Source organism: Acipenser ruthenus, chromosome 8 (genome assembly GCF_902713425.1).
Source record: "Acipenser ruthenus chromosome 8, fAciRut3.2 maternal haplotype, whole genome shotgun sequence".
NCBI classification, from domain to species: domain Eukaryota; kingdom Metazoa; phylum Chordata; class Actinopteri; order Acipenseriformes; family Acipenseridae; genus Acipenser; species Acipenser ruthenus.
The window spans coordinates 8,372,718-8,390,733 of record NC_081196.1 but is presented as its reverse complement, the minus strand read 5'-3'; the positions used below and the strand labels follow the sequence as shown (position 1 = coordinate 8,390,733).

The 18,016-nt window shown below is 35.4% G+C and overlaps 2 protein-coding genes across 2 annotated transcripts; both read right to left on the bottom strand.

Annotated features, from left to right (window-relative positions):
- Positions 1-1,680: 1,680 nt before the first annotated feature.
- On the bottom strand, positions 1,681-3,754 carry LOC131737845 (olfactory receptor 6N2-like). Its single transcript, XM_059029625.1, has 2 exons — positions 3,736-3,754; positions 1,681-2,638 (listed from the first exon to the last, which is right to left on the bottom strand). Exon 2 carries the CDS (start codon positions 2,617-2,619, stop codon positions 1,681-1,683), a length of 939 nt encoding a protein of 312 aa, XP_058885608.1. The 5' UTR covers positions 2,620-2,638; positions 3,736-3,754.
- Positions 3,755-12,595: 8,841 nt separating this feature from the next.
- LOC131737697 (olfactory receptor 2J2-like) lies at positions 12,596-15,721 on the bottom strand. Its single transcript, XM_059028364.1, has 2 exons — positions 15,673-15,721; positions 12,596-14,309 (listed from the first exon to the last, which is right to left on the bottom strand). Exon 2 carries the CDS (start codon positions 14,288-14,290, stop codon positions 13,352-13,354), a length of 939 nt encoding a protein of 312 aa, XP_058884347.1. The 5' UTR covers positions 14,291-14,309; positions 15,673-15,721; the 3' UTR covers positions 12,596-13,351.
- Positions 15,722-18,016: the final 2,295 nt, after the last annotated feature.

Here is an 18,016-nt window from a genome sequence, read left to right as displayed (position 1 = left end):
TTTGCTTAAATATGTGGACTTCACCTACTTTGAACTGTACTGTGTGCTAAGACAAGTTTGTGGTTTTACAATTCTAATATAAATATTTTTTTTTGTAATTACTTTTCATAGAGACATATAAGTAACTTTTACTTGCTCTTTAAATCTCATGCAGTCATGCAGTACTACTCAGTTTCATTTTGAAATCAAAGTTGTTTTTTTTGTTGCCATAATGTACTAAGCAACTGTCCCGTCGCTGGTTTATTTTATCCTGTTACAGACGCTGTTGTGTACGCTTGCTCCTTTTGAAGATAATTTTGGACGACCCCTAAAAACATATGATTCTGTAGAAATTTGTCCTAGTTTCCAAAGTGTTTTTTTTTAATGTGAGAATCAATTTCCTTGATTGTTTATATTGTACCATTATTACAGCCATATCGAAATGTATCTCTATTGTTTTCTAACTTGTTTACAGCGACTTTAATAGGCAAATACCTGAGCCAATGCTTAACCTGGTTGTCCAAGTCACAGCCAATTACTGGTACAATAACAATGTTGCTACCAGGTATCTATTCAGTTCCTGTGCTCAGGGTTAGATGGTACAGTGTGATTATAGCTAGACCATTGGACATGAAGTGATTAGGTATCAGGAAGAGTTATAGTTGAAATATCTGCATATCCTAAATAAAGTTTGTCAGAGGGCTGAGGCATCTAGGAAGCTTACGGTTTAAGGTTGATTTTAAGCATCTGAATTGCAGTAGTACTGTGTACAATATAAATGTGCAATATATATATATATATATATATATATATATATATATATATATATATATATATATATTCTTCATTACATCAACTTTTCCCTTTCCAATATGTAACACCTATTTTTTGCAGTAAGAATGCATTTTATACATCAAATACATGAACAAAACACATACATACTATATTGCATTTATACAGTACATAACATAAAATATGTATTCAATTGTATTTAAGCCACATTATAAAAACAAGATATTCAAGGTTGTGCATTAGTGTTAACATTATATACAAATATAAATCATGTCATGAATTATGGCTTATTTAATACATCTGTTTATTGTTTCTGAAATGATAAAACATGCATATTAACCTGTCCATGAATCTGCTTTGAAAGGCTGACTGGAATTACTGTTTTTAACCACGAGACCAACAATGTATTTGCTTCGTACTCATGTACTGTACTTGTGTTTAACATGGATATAAACTATTTCAGTTTAAAATACATTACATGAAATACAATTATGAAATATTACTTTTTTTCACATCAGAAGCTGCTCTTATGCAGTACATTTGGCTTGTTTTTGATGATACATTTTTCTACAATGTGAAGCTACCCTCAGAAATGGGTGACCCTTAATAAATAGCATTTCAGCTTTTATTAACAAAATAAGGGCTTTAAAGAGATTTACAATGAGGTTGAAAAAGTGCATCGGGTCCATTTAACTTACCTGATTCTGTTACTTTCTTGAGTCAATTACAAATGAAATAATCCAGTATGTATAAGCACATATCTTACTAAACTACTCAACTTTCTATCCATTTTGTATTACATTCAAGTGTGTCTTTCATGAAAAATATTTAATACACTATTATTAATTGTAGAAAACAATATACAATTTAAAGTTTTAATTTCTTTCAAATGCAAGACAATAGTAGCAACTACATCTGGAATCCACTGTGAATGACTTTGTTTCTGCTGCACATTCTTGTGACTTTGTTCCGGATCTTTTGAAGGTTTAAACCATAAATGACAGGATTGAAAACAGGAGGGACGATTAAAAATTCCACTGACAGGAGATTGTGTAAAATCTGTGGCATATCATTTGAACCGTATCTACTGTACATTAAATCAAAAAGCAAGGCAATTAAGTAATTGATCACCGTCAACAAATGTGGCAAACATTTACTCATTGCTATACTAGATGCCCGGCACGCTCCGAGTATTTTCATGTAGGAAAATAAAATAAAGAGGAAATGTGCAAAGAATATGCATATTATAACATATCCATATACATTGTTAACAGTAGCATCTACACAAGATAATTTCACAATTGACCAGTTATCACAATACAGTTTTTCAATGTGGAAGCCACATAAGGGCAACCTGAAAGTCAATAGAGTACCAATACATCCACAACAGAATGGAAAAATCCAAGAAAAAAGTATTAATTTACCAGTCGTCAAAGGAGTCATGATAGCATGGTACTCCAGAGGTCTGCATATTGACACATACCCATCATATGCCATTACTGTTAAATTAGATAATTCACAAGCGGAAAAACTGTAGATGACAAATATTTGAAGCAGGCACCCAGAATGCGAGATGACATGCGTATCAGACAGAAAATCAAACAGTAGTTTAGGATAGAAACCAGCAGTTCCATACAGTGCATTAGCACTCAGATTACAGAGGAAGAAATACATAGCCTTATAAAATTTCTTTTCAAGAGCTATTATTAAAATTAGAGTTAAATTAACACAAATGATAAATAGATAACCTAGGAGAGTGAAAGAAAAATAGATATATTTATTTGTGCTTGATTCATTTAATCCAGAAAGGGTAAACATTGTAGTGTAGGATGAGTTTTCTTTCTCCATAGCTGCTTCTTGAAAATACCTGTGAATAAATACATTAAAAAAAACATGTTAGCAGGAAGAATAAAATAGGTTACATACTCTAAATATTATTGAAAAAGGGGGATACATGTGTACTACAAATAGTAAAATCAGTGAATATTTCAATTCATGCCCTTTCTAATTTTGAAATGTACATGATGAAGTATAGTTGCTACAATGGAATATATGTATGGATGTATACCAGCATCATTTAAAAGGAGATGTCATCTTTAAAATGGTTAGACATTCAACCCTAAACCAAATGCATGTAAAAAGACAGAGATTGTAATATGCAAGTGATTACTCTTTAACAGCTGTGTCTCAACATCAGTCCAGTTTTACTGAAATGTTAGTCCACTATTTACAACATGTGTCCTATAGTTTACCAAGCTGTGTAATAAACTTCATCAGAACCCAGACCCTGTGGGCTGTCAAGCTTGTTTACATTCCCTAAAGGTAGATTTAAGTGCAGGCACACACATCTTGTCAAATCCTAACCCTTCATGTCATTGTGTAACTACACAGGCAGTCTCCTGCTGCTCTCTGAAGCAGCACTGGGAGCTGTCATCAACTGTACAAACTCTCCATAATCTATGCACTCAGTCATATAATCTGGGTAAAACTACACACAACTTCTGGGGAAGCAGATCAAAAAAGTGGTTATCGCTTGAAGCACCTTAGCAGTATTATACAGAATATTTATAATCCAATAAAAAGAGTTCATATTATAGTATTATTCACTATTATCCCTGTTTGTTCTATTGTTGTTATAACATCAGCCTTTAAACCGTGCTGACAAACAAACCCAAGCCAGTTTCATGGATGATAGCAACTGGAAATCCCTTCTCCATTGGCCAGAGAGCAGCAATGTTTTAGGGTTGCAGCAAAGGTGCACTTTTTCAGACTGTTAAAGAAGATTAAAACAGTTCTATGATTAGCTAGCGTTCTTTAAATGACTCACAAGTTTAAACTTTGTGAATATACTTGATTTTAATCAATACTAATACTAGTATTACAACTATATATACATATATAACAAAAAAAACATGCACAGCTGATGCACCATTATTACACTAAATAGTGTATTTAAATATTGACCTTGCATTGTAACCCTGTACCGTCCTTTACCGTTGGATAAAGGCAACTGCAAAATAAATAAACAAATAATAATACACAGGATCAGGGTACATGACCCAATAACATGTTTACAATAGCACAATAACATGAGATTAAAGGCACACATACATTAAAATATTATTTTTCAAATTACTCTCAGAGAGATCCTCAGGAGAAGCTGCTGGTGGAAGCATGCAGTGCTGTGTGGACAGTACTTCTGAGTCTGAAGAAATGTGCTGAGCTTTATATGCTTCCTTTAGGGGGTGTGGGGAGAGGTACTGCCTCTGAAACACCCAGGGGGATGTAGGAGCTTAATGAATAATCCATTGAAAACAAGATCTATTAGCAAGTCAGTGGCTCTGTTTACATGACCTTTCAGACCCATTGAAATGAATGGTTAGAAACTTTGAACTTAAAACCTAAACAAATCAAGTGCAGAGACATCATCATAATCGTTCAGTAATTGTAAATATAATTGTGTTTCTTATTTACTCCACGTCTGCCAGCTTGTTTTTATCATCAGAGCATGTGCATTAAACAATGTGACGTCACTGGAATGACGAAGAAGGGCGCTTATTACCGTTTACATGCAAGTGTCGAATAAAATGTCGCTGCGAGTAAAAAATAAAACCACCTCTAGAGCGAGCGTGTCATGCGAGTAAAATCTTCTTAAAAGTCGACTTAAACCCTTTTCCATAGTGTTTGTCGCATATATTTTCTTATTCACATAAGTTTTACCGAGCTTAAAAGTTGTATGGAAAAAGGCCTATAGGCGCCTAACCCACGGGGCAGCAGGGGCACGTGCCCACCCACTTTGAATCTAGGGGGGTAATCTATATGTTTTGCACCTCCACTTTCTTTCATTCATTATATACACATTATACTATGTTTAACATTTTTTTGGTGTTTAAAATAAAGTCTAAGAATTGAAAGGTGTTTAGAGGATGGACCAAATTTATAAACACTCACAATCAATTCCCCCTACACCAATATATTGGTTTGACCCAAGATCTGTGCGATGTCTGCTAACAATTACAAATTAAAAAAAGGTGTTTATTATGGATATAAGAACATAAGAACATAAGAAAGTTTACAAATGAGAGGAGGCCATTCAGCCCATCTTGCTCGTTTGGTTGTTAGTAGCTTATTGATCCCAGAATCTCATCAAGCAGCTTCTTGAAGGATCCCAGGGTGTCAGCTTCAACAACATTACTGGGGAGTTGGTTCCAGACCCTCACAATTCTCTGTGTAAAAAAGTGCCTCCTATTTTCTGTTCGGAATGCCCCTTTATCTAATCTCCATTTGTGACCCCTGGTCCTTGTTTCTTTTTTCAGGTCAAAAAAGTCCCCTGGGTCGACATTGTCAATACCTTTTAGGATTTGGAATGCTTGAATCAGATCAACGCATAGTCTTCTTTGTTCAAGACTGAATTCTTTTAGCCTGTCTGCATACGACATGCCTTTTAAACCCAGGATAATTCTGGTTGCTCTTCTGTGCACTCTTTCTAGAGCAGTAATATCCTTTTTGTAACGAGATGACCAGAATTGAGCACAATATTCTAGATGAGGTCTTACTAATGCATTGTAAAGTGTTAACATTACTTCCCTTGATTTAAATTCAACACTTCTCACAATATATCGGAGCATCTTGTTGGCCTTTTTTATAGCTTCCCCAATTTGTCTAGATTAAGACATTTCTCAGTCAACATAAACTCCTAGGTTTTTTTCATAGATTCCATCTTCAATTTCAGTATCTCCCATGTGATATTTATAATGCACATTTTTATTGCCTGCGTGCAGTACCTTACACTTTTCTCTATTAAATGTCATTTGCCATGTGTCTGCCCAGTTCTGAATGCTGTCTAGATCATTTTGAATGACCTTTGCTGCTGCAACAGTGTTTGCCACTCCTCGTATTTTTGTGTCGTCTGCAAATTTAACAAGCGAGAACGGCGGTCAAGAGAGATGAAGGTGTTTTATTACTACCAAAAACTCTTAGATAAATGTAAGGAAGAGACCATTATTAAAAATGAAATAAGAAGTTATCAGGTTAATCTTGCCACGGAGCCATGAAAGAGTCCAAGTTCAATTCCCACCAAAATCTTTTATTTTTTAACTTCGATTAAGTAATAGTACCTCTAGCAAATGGCATTTCAAAATCACATAAGCCTGATTTTACTTTACTAGTCTACTTGCTAAAAATTTAAACTCCCATTAATTTAATAATAAACATTTACGGTACATTATGTCCATAAATTATTCTAAAATTGTTTTCAATTATTTATCCACTGGCTGGCCTTTTTAGTATCATAAACAAGTTATTATGCATTGTGCAAAAGATTGAATGAATATTGTTTGCATTTTTATATTCTGTCGTTTTAAATGCTTTTTTTCAGATTTATTTAGCCTCGTTTAAAATGCTGCTCGGCGTTTGTACAATACACGTCCCTGTCAGGCTTCTGAATTATCATGTCATTATCCTTTCATTGGGGAAAACACTTGTTTATGTTTGTTAAGCCTTATGAAAATAACTTATGGGTTACCTATAGAATACTTCTATATAATTAATAGAAGACATATAGGCTATTGTATTGAACCTATAGGAGGCTGTGTGGTCCAGTGGTTAAAGAAAAGAGCTTCTAAGCAGGAGGTCCCCGGTTCAAATCCCACCTCAGCCACTGACTCATTGTGTGACAATGAGCAAGTCACTTAACCTCTTTGTGGTCCGTCTTTTGGGTGAGATGTAATTGTAAGTGACTCTGCAGCTGATGCATAGTTCACACACCCTAGTCTCTGTAAGTCGCCTTGGATAAAGGCGTCTGCTAAATAAACAAATAATAATAATTATAACCTATTGGTTTTTATACAGAATTGGGACATTTGGCCGATAGGTCTATAGAAACCTATAGGTTATTTTTGTAAGGGAATATTAATCACATACTTAGTGTGCAAAATGCACAGAATTGCTTCATAAATATATAAAATGTTTATTTTTGTTCAGGTGTATCTGTTGTTGACAGTCGCTGTCATAAAAGTACTGAGCTATTGTGAATCATGCTACTTTGGGAAAACGTGAAAAACTGTAGCATCCAGCACTACATTTAAAACAAAGCCGAGCAAGGAATATTTTAACTGTTGATATACATATGCCAATATATCTATCAATTAACAAGCCATATTATAACATTTTGTACATGTTATTGTAGTGGAGTTATTCTCCTCTATCCAAATAGACTCAGGATTCAGGTTTATTGTCAGCTCTAGATATTTTAATAAATGTAAACAAGGGAAGAGTCTACAAGAGACTGTTAACGTACACAAGGGTTACAGTAGATTTTATACAGTGTTTTACAGGGTAGGGTATGTCTCTGGGTAGGATGTCACAGAAGTTTGTGATAAGGCCTTTTGTTCGTTACATGTGGTTCCAGCTGTGCTGGAGCCTACCAGAACCAATTGTCCTGGGCAGTTCTTTCCTGGGGTCAGGGTGTAAATCCTTTGATCTGATGGGGTGTCGACTTTGGTGTAACTTCTCTCCTGTCTCAGGCAATCCTTCGTTATCACAGCACAATATAGAATCAGAACAGAGTGTGTCTCAGAGTTATCAAAGTTGGTGTTCTGGGGATGGGGGAACACTGTTGTTCACAAGCCTGAAGGGCCAGCTGCAGCTGATGCAATCACTGCTTGCTACAGTCTCAAAGGCACCTTACGTTCAATTAAATGTATACAGAAATACAAGGTACACACATAACACATAAGATATAAAGTTTGTTAGAATTCAATAATTTTCCTCTTTAGTCCCTCCTTTTGGAACACCGATGATTCTTGATCTGTGGATCCAAACCAGAGGTTACTAGCACATTGTTTGTCTTTTAGCAGGGGGTGTCTTTATCACGACCCTTAAACCCACACCTTCTTTTCCTTTGATCCATGTCCTGCTTGTTTCGGCGGATTGTAGTCTTGGTTGCTGTACATGTCCTACTACAGACAGGTTGCAGACCATTGCAGCCGTTGTGAAGACTGACAGTTGTTTCTGTTGGCGTTTTAAGATGTGTTTCACATAACAAACAACAATCAATGATACAATCAATGCTACCATGGCACAGACAGCGGCTATGTGTCTACCCAGGCAGACCCAGTATTATCCCCTAGGCCACACAAAATTCCCGATCCATAAGTCTGTGCATTTGTCAAGATAATCTGCCCTTGGTTACCAGCTAGCTATGCTTGTGCTTATGCTACTCCTCCTGTATGTTACTTGTGTGTGGTGTGCTTTCTCTAGCCAGGCAAGATCCTGGCTGATGAGAGCACTTACATTCAAGTCGTGGGTAGGGCGAATTGTTAAAACTTTACACTTCATTTACAATATTTACAGTCATTTGTTTCCCTTGAGCCAAGATTTCAGATGCAGAAACCAGTTTCTGAACCACGTCCGGTGAAGACTGGTCTCTGTTTAAGTCCAGAATTAATTTCCCCAAATCAGCCTGCCGCTTTGTCAAGGGGCCCTGATTTGGCCCTTGATTCTGTGTTGGCCTGGTAATATACATTATATATATATATATATTATATATGTGTGTTTTTTCCTCTTTCAATGTGTCATTCAACAATTTATCAAATTTAGGGCACCTGGCATAGAATTGCCTAGCTTTGTTCCAGGCCCACTCTCACTAATGTTTTGTGCTATGTTATTCCTGTGTATAATGTTTTGGTAAACCCCACAGGGACACTCTAACCCACTAGAATTCCCTGGCTGTCTAAGTTATCACCCATAATAGTTCCAATCTCATGGAATCATTGCTACATGTTTGCGGTCCTGCAAAGGGGCCGGAACCTCAATCCTGCGATACCTGCAATGAGAATAGTTAATGCTGCTGCCGTTGTCTGATTCTGTGGAACAAACATAATTAGTAATCTACTCAGCAAAGATGGAATTACCCTCCCTTTCTCAGTTCTGTTCTTGTCATTAGTTCATTGTTTCTCTTTATTCTCTCTTTTCTGGAGGCAATTCTTTTGGAAATGTTGAGTTTGTCTACAGTAATTACATATTGCCTTACCACCATGGTTGTTCCCTTGATTGCCCAATCTGCACTCACTCTGTTTGTGTCCTCTGTTTTGCTTTATCCAATGTACTCAATTAATTAATAACCACATTGAACAATTACAACAATTAATAAATTAAGCACAACTACAGTGACACCATCTACATGGAATAATAAACCTAGCAATACTAGAGTCACACCATCTGCATGGAATTATAAACCTAGCAATACTAGAGTCACACCATCTGCATGGAATTATAAACCTAGCAATACTAGAGTCACACCATCTGCATGGAATTATAAACCTAGCAATACTAGAGTCACACCATGTGCATGGAATTATAAACCTAGCAATACTAGAGTCACACCATCTGCATGGAATTATAAACCTAGCAATACTATGGTTTAATTATTAATCAGGTATGGGAATTATGGCCACACCATCTATTGATTAACTAATTACACCCTTCACCAAAAAAATCTACATACAGTACAATAATCAAACAGCACAGTTATTCCATTCATCACACAGTTATTTTACCTTACATACAACAGTTACAGTTCTCGTATAGCTACTCAGTTATTTTCTCACATACATTAGCTACAGTTATTTCACTCATATTTTGTTCCTGCCATACCTTTTCATTCAAAAAATGTTTTGCCTCGCTCATCCGTTATTCTTTACCTTTATCCTCCCACATTTAAACAAAGTTCGGTGCCCCTGCTGTAATTAATAAACATTTGTGTATATAAATGTAATTTGTAGACCAAAGTGATTTTCTGTTTTAACAGTACTCTTTTCCATTTGATAAGTCATGTCCATGTTTTTCCATTTCATATATCTATTAGACCTACTTGATATTTATGTACTGGACTTTTACTTTCAAGCTACGTTGTTTAAGTAAATGCCAATATTATTTATTGTTATTTGTATTTATTTTAATCAAGCAACAGTTAACAGAATTGAAAAAAATATTAAAAACAAAATACAACTTACTGTAGAAATCTCATTAATTTTTACAGAAAATGCAACAGAAACAAACTTCTGAAAACTGTAAAATCAACGTTGTTCAAAATTGCAGTTCTCGTAAGCACATTTTTTTTTAAATGTATTTATTAATGCAGTTGTGCATTCTCTGACTCGGTAGTTAACGCCAGGTGTAGCAAGTGGGGGCTGGGTCTTTAGAGAGTGACAATTGGAAACCATGTATACCAATTAACCCTGAAGCCACACTACACCACTGAAGGTATTACGCCTTCAGAGTTTACCAGATCACTCAAAATACACAGGTTTGTTATATAGGGCAATTAAAACATTATACTGGGAAAAGACAAGGAGCGACAAACAAGAGATGAAAGTATAAAAACTTTATTTATGAAACATGGCTTCTGTTAAAAGATCACATGCATGATTAAAATACAGAACTCACAATAGCAGACAAGTAACAAGAGTATATTACAATTAACATCAATGAAATAGTCCACAATCAGGTTTCAAAACAGGTAGGCTACAATTACCAGCAGTGGGACAATTAGAAATGGAATTCAGTGCAAAAACAATTAGCATCAATGAAGTAATTAAAGATTGAATTTCATACAGAGAATTATACAGTTAAACAGGCAGCTCATAGAATCAGGACAATTGTGGTAAAACAAGTAATTAGTACACTAAACAATTAAACATAATACTACAACCAAATAACTGGTACACTCCAAACCAAATGAATATCACACAAAATAATAATAATCCACCAAAACAAAAATAGCCCACAATACAGCAAATCGCTCTCCAATTACATTGTTACCAGTGTTACACTCATTCAATAAGAATACAGATTAACATGTGGCAATATAGTAAGCACTGAATTACTCGAGTTCACTCTAACCCAATATAACACAAATCAATCCCCTTGAAGTAAGGTAAGTTAAGAAAGTGCACATTTTCCTTCCTAACGGGCAGCGTACAAGGCTCCGGGAATACAGACGCACACAATTCATTTCAAAATGCTTATAAGCTTAACTCCTATAAGGACTGTCAAATACCACATCAGCCTAAACTTTTCACACAGCAGGTACAGGTTGATTAGAACCACAGACTGCTTAACAGCCACATACACTGCTTTAACTGCACGCAACAGTTTAGACCAGGGGTGCCCAATCCTGGTCCTGGAGGGCCGATGCCCTCCTGGTTTTTGTTCCAACTGTACACTAAATTGCTTAATTGGACCAATTAAGCTTCTAATAAGTGCTTGATTGGTCAAATTAAGTAATTTAATGGACAGTTGGAACAAAAGCCAGGAGGACACCGGCCCTCCAGGACCAGGATTGGGCACCCCTGGTTTAGACCAAAAGAAAGCTCAGAACGATTATACTACTTCCATTCACTGGGCATACTCACAAACAAACATGTGGCGCCGACATTCCCACAGCCTTGCATCTCCCGTGTCTCAGTTTACACTACCCTTTAAATAGTAACAAGGTGAAACGATTTATCCAATTGAATGCAGTTAATCAATTTCACCTGCCACATTCTCTCAGTGATGAAACTCACTTGACAGGTAGCACCCTTACAGTATGCATACTCAGAATCTTGGAAGACAACAAATAAATGCAAGGACAGGTTGGTTCCATTAATATTTTTAGAAACTTAAAATTGTTCATATGTTTTTTTTTTTTTTTGTATAAAATGCAAAAGAAAAAATGGAATACATGAAAAAATAGAAAACAACACACAGCTTTTCTCTATTCAAATTTACTACCAATTAATACTGCTTATTATATTGCCGATAGACTGCAATACCCTACCATACAAAAAAAAGGCACTGTAAACTAAAAATAATTATACTAGATTGGAAAATTCTGCCTGTTATGCAATACTACTCGGTTTCATTGTGAAATCAAACTAGAAAACACAATGTATTTTGTGCTTTTTTTTCTGTAGCCATAATGTAACCTCTTGTACTAAGCAACTGACCCGTCGCTGGTTTATTTTAGCCTGTTACAGACGCTGTTGTGTACGCTTGCTCCTTTTGATGATAATTTTGGACGACTCCTAAAAACATATTATTCTGTAGAAATCTGTCCTGGTTTCTAAAGTCTTTCCTAATATGATAATCATTTTCCTTGATTGTTTATATTGTACCATTATTACAGCCTTATTGACATGTATCTCTATTGTTTTCTAACTTGTTTACAGCGACTTTAATAGGCAAATACCTGCCAGTGCTTAACCTGGTTGTCCAAGTCACAGCCAATCACTGGTACAATAACACTGTTGCTACCAGGTATCTATTCAGTTCCTGTGCTCAGGGTTAGATTGTACAGTATGATTATAGCTAGACCATTGGACATGAAGTGATTAAGTATCAGGAAGAGGTGTATTTGAAATATCTGCATATCCTAAATAAAGTTTTTAAAAAACAAAGAACCGAAATATATTCTGTTGTGTCATTCTACCTGATTGGATAGCACTCCTTCAATGCTAATGTTATGTGCACTACTCAGTAGGTGATGCTCAATGGACCAGGTTTCACTGAACTGTGTCAGAGGGCTGTGGCGTCTACAGAAAAAAAAGTTTTTTACAATCAAAAGTGTCATGCAAGCTTACGGTTTAAGGAAGCGATATTGATTTCAAGCATCTGAGTTGCTAGTATTGTGTACACAATAAATGTACAAAAAATAATTACGGTATATATTTTTATTACATTTTAACATTTCCCTTTCCAATATGTAACACCTATTTTTTCTGTAAGGATGCATTTTATACATCAAAAACATTAACAATATACATACATACTACATCGTATTTATACAGTACATAACATAAAATATGTATTCCATCGTATTTAAGCCATATTATAAAAACAAGATATTCAAGGTTGTGTATTAGTGTTAACATTATATACAAATATAAATCATGTCATGAATTGTGGCTTATTTAATACATATCTTTATTGTTTCCAAAATTGTAAAACATGCATATTAACCTGTCCATGAATCTGCTTTGAAAGTCTGACTGGAATTACTGTTTTTAACCTTGTACATTTGCTTTGTACACATGTACTGTACTTGTGTTTAACATGGATATAAACAGTTTAAAATACATTACATTAAATACAATCATGAAATATTACTTTTCTTTACATCAGAAGCTGCTCTTATGCCTGCAGTACATTTGGTTCCTTTGATGATACATTTTTCTATATAAAATGTGAAGCTACCCTCAGAAATGGGTGACCCTTAATAAATAAGCATTTCAGTTTATATTAACAAAACCAAGAAGGGTTCACAAAGAGGTTTACAATGAAGTTGATAAAGTGCATCGGGTCCATTTAACTTACCTGATTCTGTTACTTTCTTGAGTCAATTACAAATTAAATAATCCTGTATGTATAAGCACATATCTTACTAAACTACTCAACTTTCTATCCAGTTTTCATTGCAACGTGTGTGTCTCATGAAATATATTTAATACGTTCTATTAATTATAGAAAACAATATACAATTAAAAGTTTTGATTTCTTATAAATGAAAGGCGATAGTAGCAACTACATCTGGAATCTATTAAGTGTGAATTACTTTGTTTCTGCTGCACATTCTTGTGACTTTGTTCCGGAACTTTTGAAGGTTTAAACCATAAATGACAGGATTGAAAACAGGAGGGACGATCAGAAATTCCACTGACAGGAGATTGTGTAAAACCTGTGGAATATCATATGAACCGTATCTACTGTACATTAAATCAAAAAGCACGGCAATGAAGTAATTGATCACCGTCAACAAATGTGGCAAACAGGTCTGCAAACATTTACTCATTGCTATACTAGATGCCCGGCACGCTCTGAGTATTTTCATGTAGGAAAATAAAATAAAAAGGAAATGTGCAAAGAATATACATATTAGAACATATCCATATACAGTGTTAACAGTAGTCTCTATACAAGATAATTTCACAATTGACGTGCTGTCACAATATAGTTTTTCAATGTGGGAGCCACATAAGGGCAACCAGAAAGTCAATAGAGACCCAACACAGAAACAACAGAATGGAAAAATCCAAGAAAACAGTATTAATTTACCAGTCGTCAAAGGCGACATGATAGCATGGTACTCCAGGGGCCTGCATATTGCCACATACCTATCATATGCCATTACTGTTAAATTTGTTAACTCGCACGCAGAATAACTGTAAATGACAAATATTTGAAGCAGGCACCCAGAATGCGAGATGACATGCGTATCAGACAGAAAATCAAACAGTAGTTTAGGAAAGAAACCAGCAGTTCCATACAGTGCATTAGCACTCAGATTACAGAGGAAAAAATACATGGGCTCATGAAGTGTCTTTTCAAGAGCTATTATTACAATTAGAGTTAAATTAACACAAATGATAAAGAGATAACCCAGGAGAGTGAAAGAAAAATAGATATATTTATTTGTGCTTGATTCATTTAATCCAGAAAGGGTAAACATTGTAACGTAGGATGAGTTCTTTTTCTCCATAGCTGTTTCTTGAAAATACCTGCAAATAAATACATAAAAAAACATATTAGTATGAAGATTAGAATGGGGAAAATACAGGTGGTATAACTGTGCAATTGATTATCACATCATCTAAAGCATCTCAGTTAATATTACTTTAAATATGCTATTCCTATTTTAAAAAGGGGATACCTTTGTGCTGCAAATATTGAAATCACTGTATATATTGTGCTCTTTCCAATTCATGCCTTTTTTAAATTTTGAAGTGTACATGATGAAGCATAATAGTTAAAATTGAATAAATGCATTGAAGCATAACAACATAATTTTAAAAAAGATGTCATCTTTAAATGGTTAGACATTCAACCCTAAACCAATGCATGTAAAAAGACAGAGATTGTAATATGCAAGGGATTACCCTTTAACAGCTGTGTCTCAACATAAGTCCAGTTTTGCTGAAGTGTTAGTCCACTCTTTACAACATGTGTCCTATAGTTTACCAAGCTGTGTAATGAACTTCATCAGAAACCAGACCCTGTGGGCTGTCAAGCTTGTTTACATTCCCTAAAGGTAGATTTAAGTGCAGGCACACACATCTTGTCAAATCCTAACCCTTCATGTCATTGTGTAACTACACAGGCAGTCTCCTGCTGCTCTCTGAAGCAACACTGGGAGCTGTCATCAACTGTACAAGCTCTCCCATAATCTAAGCACTCAGTCATATAATCTGGGTAAAACTACACACAACTCCTGGGGAAGCAGATCAAAAAAAGTAGTTCTCGCTTGAAGCACGTTACCAGTATTATACATATTATAACAACTGGACATCCCTTCTCCATTGGCCAGAGAGCAGCAATGTTTTAGGGGTGCAGCAAAGATGCACTTTTTCAGACTGTTAAAGAAGCTTCGAACATTTCTATGATTAGCTAGCGTTCTTTAAATGACTCACAAGTTTAAGCTTTGTGAATATACTTGATTTTAATCAATACAAATACTAGGATTACAACTATATATATATATATATATATATATATATATATATATATATATATATATATATATATAAAACAAAAAAATAAAAATACAACATGTACAGCAGATGCACTGTTATTGCACTACGACTCTCTCACTGTAGATATAAATTGCTGTCATCCTAACTTGCATCTTATTTCATATTGTACTTTAGTAATTTAATTTGCACTATAGTGTATTTAAATATTGACCTTGTAAGCCTGTACTGCCCTGTAACACCTGTAACTCGCCTTGGATAAAGGAATCTCCCAAATAAATCAATAAACAAATAATAAAGATACACAGAATCAGGACCCAATAACATGTTTACAATAGCACAATAACATGAGATTAAAGGCACACATACATTAAAATATTATTTTTCAAATTACCTCTCAGAAAGATCCTCAGGAGAAGCTGCTGGTAGAAGCACGCAGTGCTGTGTGGACAGTACTTCTGAGTCTGAAGAAATGTGCTGAGCTTTATATGCTTCCTTTAGAGGGGGGAGGGGGTACTGCCTCTGAAACATCCACGGGGATGTAGGAGCTTAATGAATAATCCATTGAAAACAAGATCTATTAGCAAGTCAGTGTCTCTGTTTACATGACCTTTCAGACCCAGAAGGGAATGTTTGATGTTCAATATCCTGCAGAGCTCAAGGCAACAGCGGCAACAAAGATTACAGGCACCTGAGCACAAGCCTTGCATCACAGAGCCCCTGACCACTGATAAATCAGTCTAGTGTAATGTCTATGCCATGCATGTACAGGCACAATATAGGATAGACTCTTTAGTCATTATGTTGAATGTTTAAACACTTTGTATGAATAATACATTTTTTGATACCTTTGAGTTCTGTGACGTCATTGTGAATAGAAGGTTGTGTGGTCCAGTGGTTAAAGAAAAGGGCATGTAAGCAGGAGGTCTCCAGTTTGAATCCCAGCTCAGCCACTGATTCATTGTGTGACCCTGAGCAAGTCACTTAACCTCCTTGTGCTCCGTCTTTCGGGTGAGACGTAATTGTAAGTGACTCTGCAGCTGATGCATAGTTCACACACCCTAGTCTCTGTAAGTTGCCTTGGATAAAGGCGTCTGCTATATAAACAAATAATAATTGAATAAGTAAAGAAAACGTAAGTATGTTAATATTCAATATATTTTTAATTAAATTCTTATTAACTATCAAGTTTTTGTAGTACACATTTGTGTCGTTGGAAGTGGTTTCAGGGTTAGACATTGATTCTCATGCAAAGGCATCACAGCTGTAACAGTTACAGGTAGTATGCTCTTGAAAGTTAACATGGACAAGTAAACAAGGAATACAAACAGAAAGCACCAACATACTGAGGATAGAACTTCACTGACACTTTCATTCATTCTTAAATTAACCACTTTTTAACTGAGATCAAACTATACGTCAAGGAATCAACCAGCCTCCACTGAGGACCTATTCCACTGGCTACAGCAGAGACAGACTTACTGTAAGTGGCCATTCTGGGACGATCCAGGGTGATTGTCAGACACAGAGCACAGAGGTGTTTTGTGAGACAGTAGGATGTATTAAGGGAGGTCAGTGGGTTTGTTTCACACCACACTACTACAGACTGAATTGATCTCCTTCCCTATTGTGATGAACCTTTATAAATTAGTGGCTGTACCTTAGTTTGTTAGACTTTATTATTTTATATAATTCACAAGTTCAAAGCACTCAGGATTCTAGTCTACTTCAAACATAGCACATATTTTTTGTCAGGGGTGCAAATTGTTTTGAAAATTGGTGCTAAACTGTTTTGAAAATTTATCACCAGAGAGTCTGTTGGTGCAAAATCAGCCCCATCCCCCTGCTCTTCAATGAGCGTTTCATGTTTTGTGTTACAGTAAATATTTTTAACACAATGTACCCCAAAGGAAATTCGGAGACATCTCTCATCCATAGCAGCCTGTAATGTTATTAAATTTATTTCTTAGAAGAAAAATAATTTGTATTAAGAACGGTAGATGTAGTTTAATTTTTATTATTATGATATTATTCCATTCAGAAATAGAGTATTTTACTGGGTAAAAAAAATAAAATATAATTAACAAAATGATTAAATGAAACAGTAACTTGTGAATGTAGCTACATTGTTAGATTAGATTTACATTAGCTGCAATAACTGATTTGGTTTTAGCATTTTTTAATCAATAAAATGTGTTTATAAACTAGCAAAGCTTAACCTTTGCGATAAATGAAGAGGCTTGTGAACACGAAACATTATTTTACAATGTATTGTTACCTGTAAAGTCTACTACCTAAACACGTCTACTGGTGCCTGAATTTAATGTTGCTGGTGCTATATGAGGTACCCCAATTTTGCACCCCGAGTGTTTTGCGCGCACATAACGAACACATTCAATCTCACGGCAGCTCTAAAGGGTGGGGTCCCTAGGCGGCCGCCTCGCTTGCCTCGCCTTAAGGCCGGCCCTGCATACCTGACTTTGTGAAAAGCATGTTACAGAACAGAACTGTTGAACTAGGCTATGTATGGTCTGAAGTATTCGAATACTTAAATAAATGTGCTCTGTGCTTGTACCCGTTTAATCTGTGTCTGGACTCTATAGAGCACTGGATAGCAATGTTTTTAATTATTAAGAATCTGAATACGTTACAGTTGGACTAATTAGATTTTTTCTTAATATTTTAATAATTGTTTTGTGTATCACAGGCAGACTCATATCATAGATAATGGTGTTTAA